Consider the following 4268-nt stretch of genomic DNA (forward strand, 5'->3'; position numbering starts at 1 on the left):
TGTATTGATATATAACAGTACAGTTTTTTCATTGATTCATATAGGAAAAAAAAACTCGACGGTTATATATCGGTCGAGTTTTTTTCGCACCTTGTATATATCAATACAGTTTTTTTTTCATAGAGGCTCCAATGGGGCAGTGGTAACGACCATTCCCAGTAGCAAAAAAAAAATGGAATCAATGAAATAAAATAAAATAAATATATTAATACAATGAAAAATATTAACAAAGATAATTAATGAAATAATAAATGAAAATTTACTCTCATTTAACCAAAAGGTATATCCACTGAATGAATTATTTCCACTGAAAAAAATCCCTTTAATCTTGAATCAATCTTGGTAACAGTTTACAATCCGCCTCTACCATTGGATGTCTTTTGTATATTTTTTGCGGCAGCGAAAACAACTTGAAAAAACTGCCTTATCATAAAAACCGGTAAAAAACAAGAAAACATTATGTCATTGCGATAAACAGTTATAGTATATGAAACTCGTTAGTTACAGGGATATAACACTGGCTTGCGCGACATCTCGGGATGTTTCTGCAAACAAAAAAATTGTCTCGGCCTAACGACCTCGCTATTGTTTAGCAGAAACACCCCTTGATGTCGCTCCAGCAAGTGTTATATCCTCGTAACTAACTAGTTTCATGTACTATAACTATTACGTTATATGAATGTGATTATTTAAATTTGATTTACATTTTGTTTATGATTATTTTACTTTCGAGAGAAGTATTTTAAAATTTTTGTTTCATAGAAATGTATTTAATGATATGCGATAGATACAACATTTCAAAGTTCATCTACCATATCTGTTGTCTCTGTTGTTTCTCCGGCTTTTGAGGCTGTGTCGGTTTCATCGTCACTGTTATCACTGCTGCTGCTATCGTCTAATTCATCTTGGATGTTTTCACTTCTCCAATACTCTGCTTCTATCTTTTCCACATGGCTACAGCACTCGGCCCAAAGTCCAGATGTTATGGATGCTTCAGCTTCGTTAACGAGGTGCTGTACATCTGATAACCGAAAATTCAAGTTCTTCTGACCAACATATCCTTTGAGCTGTGACCATATGAGTTCAATCGGGTTAAGCTCTGCATGGTATGGCGGCAGTCGGATAGAGCTATGTCCACGAGCCCTTGACATCTTATCCACAACATATGTTAGTTTCATTTGCTGTTGCTTGCAAAATGCTAACAATTCTACCTTCAGAAGGTCTTCTGAAAAAGTAATGTTGTGCTGGCGTAACCACGCTGGTATATCAGCCTTCCTTGTAGAAGATGTGGGACATCTGTCAGTCTGAAAGTTAAATAAGAAACACTTATTATACAGGCATTTACTTTATAGATAATTAAAATAATATTACACTATTTACCTTTAAAGTTAACTAATAGAAACCGTTCTTAAAATGTATTAACATAGAATGTATTTTATATGTAAAAGTGATATTATAAAATACTTAACAAAAAAACAATATTCATGTTTTTAAACTGAATATTATGATATCCAACGTTGTCTAGGACCACAACAGTATGTGGCTGAGGCTAAGGAATCAGCATTTCCCGGAGCCACTTCTTGAAGTTTTCAGCATTCATCTGTGAATGGTAGTCGCCAGTAGATGACTTGGCCTTAAATACTATAAGAGATCCAGTTACAAAACCGTTTTTGCCACCAGGGTGCAGTATGATGATTCTGTTGCCTTTTCCAAATGGTACCGATAGCCGAGTGGTTTTATCCTGCCAACGTTTCGGGACGGACTGAGATGAATGAATGTATGTTTCATCAACAAATACGATTGGTCGGAAATTTTTCACTCCCCTCAGATAGCGGATGCGTTGTATTGTGACATCTGTTCTCTCCAAAAGCAGTTTCCTGTTACTGTTGCATCGTCTTTAGCGGAAGTCTAGAGACTTCAGAACCTTACGAAACTGAGTTTTCGAAATGCTTATATTCATTGATGTCTCTAGTTACTTACCGATGTTACTCAGGGTTGGAAGCAATTTTTTGAACTGTACATTGTTTATACAGAGCGACTGATGGCACAGAGCTGGAAATTGTCAAGCATCAATACATCTGTACAGGTTTTCTTAGGCAGCTGTGGTCCTGAGGTGACACACGTCTGCCAGTGGAAATGCTGACTCCGCAGGCATCTGCAGTTCTGTCGTTTGGCGCATTAAGAGGAATCGTCAACTTTCCAGTATCTTTCTCTCGCCGAAAAAAATCAAAAACGTTTTTTATAATTTGTCGAAGGCTCAAAACTTTTCAACATGTTGTCTAATAGTATTGAAGCAGAGACAATAACGAAACTTTTGTTCAGTTATATACATGTATATGTGAATTATGTTATGCACGGGATATTTTCGTTCTTTGCTTTGATTTATATTCAGGTGCGTCATTTTGTCATTGTGTTATTACAGTTATATATTCATATGCGAACATTGTCAAACTGATATTTATGTTTTACAGTGAATATAGAATAAAAAAAGAAAAAAGTTCCCCGATGTTTCGATCCCACAAGTAATTATATTTGCAGAGGTGGCCTGCTTTTTAAATTTGTCTTTTGACGTATTATCTGTGATATGCAGGCTTCATAACCTCTGATCCCCTTTCAAAATTCAATTTTATTTAGTTCCGCCCATTGTTTTCTCGTTTAGGGCACACGCATTTTTTTACTTGGGGACCATATGCCGCTTTTCATGGAATGGCACTTACGTGTCACATTGAAGGTTCCATGACAACCGCCATATGAACACATCTGCGGATGTTTCAAAATTCCAAATTGTACCAGTTCATGTATAATGTTGAATTCTGCTTAAGCCGGTGCTAGGGGGCGTGGACGGTAACTTGCACTATCCAGTACCGTCCATGAACAGGCTCAATCAAACCGAGCCTGCAACATTGTCAATTTTGCCGTTTTGGGCTTTCTTTAGGGATTCTGTTTATCTCTATTTTACTACGCTATAGAGTCAGTCGAAATCATATTGTCTTCTAATACTATCTGTATATCTTTAATTGAAATACTTTGGTTAATCACCAGTAGTTTACCTAAAATGTTAATCTTTTCATGAACTGTTCTTTTTTTAGACATGACAAAAGTTCTGTTTATCGTGCTAGGACTATATAGAAAAACCTGCAAGCATATTGAGAAAAGTGACGGAGAATAACAAAAAAATATGATATTGTGTTTGTGAATAAAATAAATTGATAAGGAAGGGATGAATTATACATAACTACAAATGAAATTTCTTTTACGATTTATTCAGATACGTTAGTACTGGAAACCACAATTTCATTTGTAATATAGAAGACATTTTCCAAAATGCATTATAAAATTCATCAGGTAGGAGTTTTCTGTCAAAAAGGAATGTCCGCAATTAAACTATAGCTGTTGCAAAAATTAATTTATATTACCAATTTATTCTTACATGAATGAATATGGTTAATTACATGTACATTGTAAGTAAAAGCTCTTTGAATGTGTACAATGTATACATAATTATGATATTACATAAAGAATAACAAAAGTATATGTTCTTACCATTTGATTATACATAGATCACAGTTCAATTTAGTATAATATCATAAAAAATTACAAACTGATAATTGTTTTAGCAAATTAGTAAATTACAGAAATATCATGCCTTTAAGAGATAAATTTATTTCATATCTATACAAATTGTGTTACCATTTTATCTTCATAAATTATATTGATGATGGTTATGACAACAATAATAAGAACAAACAAATTACAATAATACAACATCAAATTGTTCTTTTACAGCAAGTCAGGCAAATCAAAAGCCCTTCAACCATGTTCGTATGTAGCAAAAAAAAACAAAACAACAACATATACACATATATATTGCAAGATTACGGAGCCCCTAAGTTGACATTTTTCATACTTTTCCCCCGGGACTTAATTCGTTTTTACGAAATATTAATTCGTAATTACGAAATATTAATTCGTTTTGACGAAATATTAATTCGTTTTTACGAAATATTATAATTATTTCGTAATTACGAAATACTAATGTTACTAAAAACGAAATGTTATTTCATTTTTCGTCAAAACGAATTAATATTTTAAAAGGGGTTTTAGAGGGTTTTGGTAACATGTATAAAGAGGGGATTGAAACTATGTTCCTTATTAAATGTTAGACATGTAAAAACAGTGTAAATTTTTTTTCCTCCCTACAGCCTTAATGCGACAGTATAGAAGTACTGTATATAAATTGAATTTCAACACGATGTTATTAGACGAGC

General features: G+C 33.5%; 1 protein-coding gene across 1 annotated transcript; it reads right to left on the reverse strand.

The window, feature by feature from the left end:
• Positions 1 to 797: 797 nt before the first annotated feature.
• On the reverse strand, positions 798 to 2179 carry LOC132726831 (uncharacterized). The gene is made up of 2 exons (XM_060712210.1): positions 2123 to 2179; positions 798 to 1304 (listed from the first exon to the last, which is right to left on the reverse strand). Exons 1-2 carry the CDS (start codon positions 2177 to 2179, stop codon positions 798 to 800), a joined length of 564 nt encoding a protein of 187 aa, XP_060568193.1.
• Positions 2180 to 4268: the final 2089 nt, after the last annotated feature.

This window comes from Ruditapes philippinarum, unplaced genomic scaffold (assembly GCF_026571515.1).
Source record: "Ruditapes philippinarum isolate M1 unplaced genomic scaffold, ASM2657151v2 ctg1126_1_1_1_1, whole genome shotgun sequence".
NCBI lineage: Eukaryota > Metazoa > Mollusca > Bivalvia > Venerida > Veneridae > Ruditapes > Ruditapes philippinarum.

Coding starts and splice junctions, on each gene's coding strand:
- LOC132726831 (XM_060712210.1), bottom strand. CDS start 2,179: ATGCGCCAAACGACAGAACTGCAGATGCCTGCGGAGTCAGCATTTCCA. Junction 1,305..2,122: donor CAGCATTTCCACTGGCAGAC/GTGTGTCACCTC, acceptor TTTAACTTTCAG/ACTGACAGATGTCCCACATC.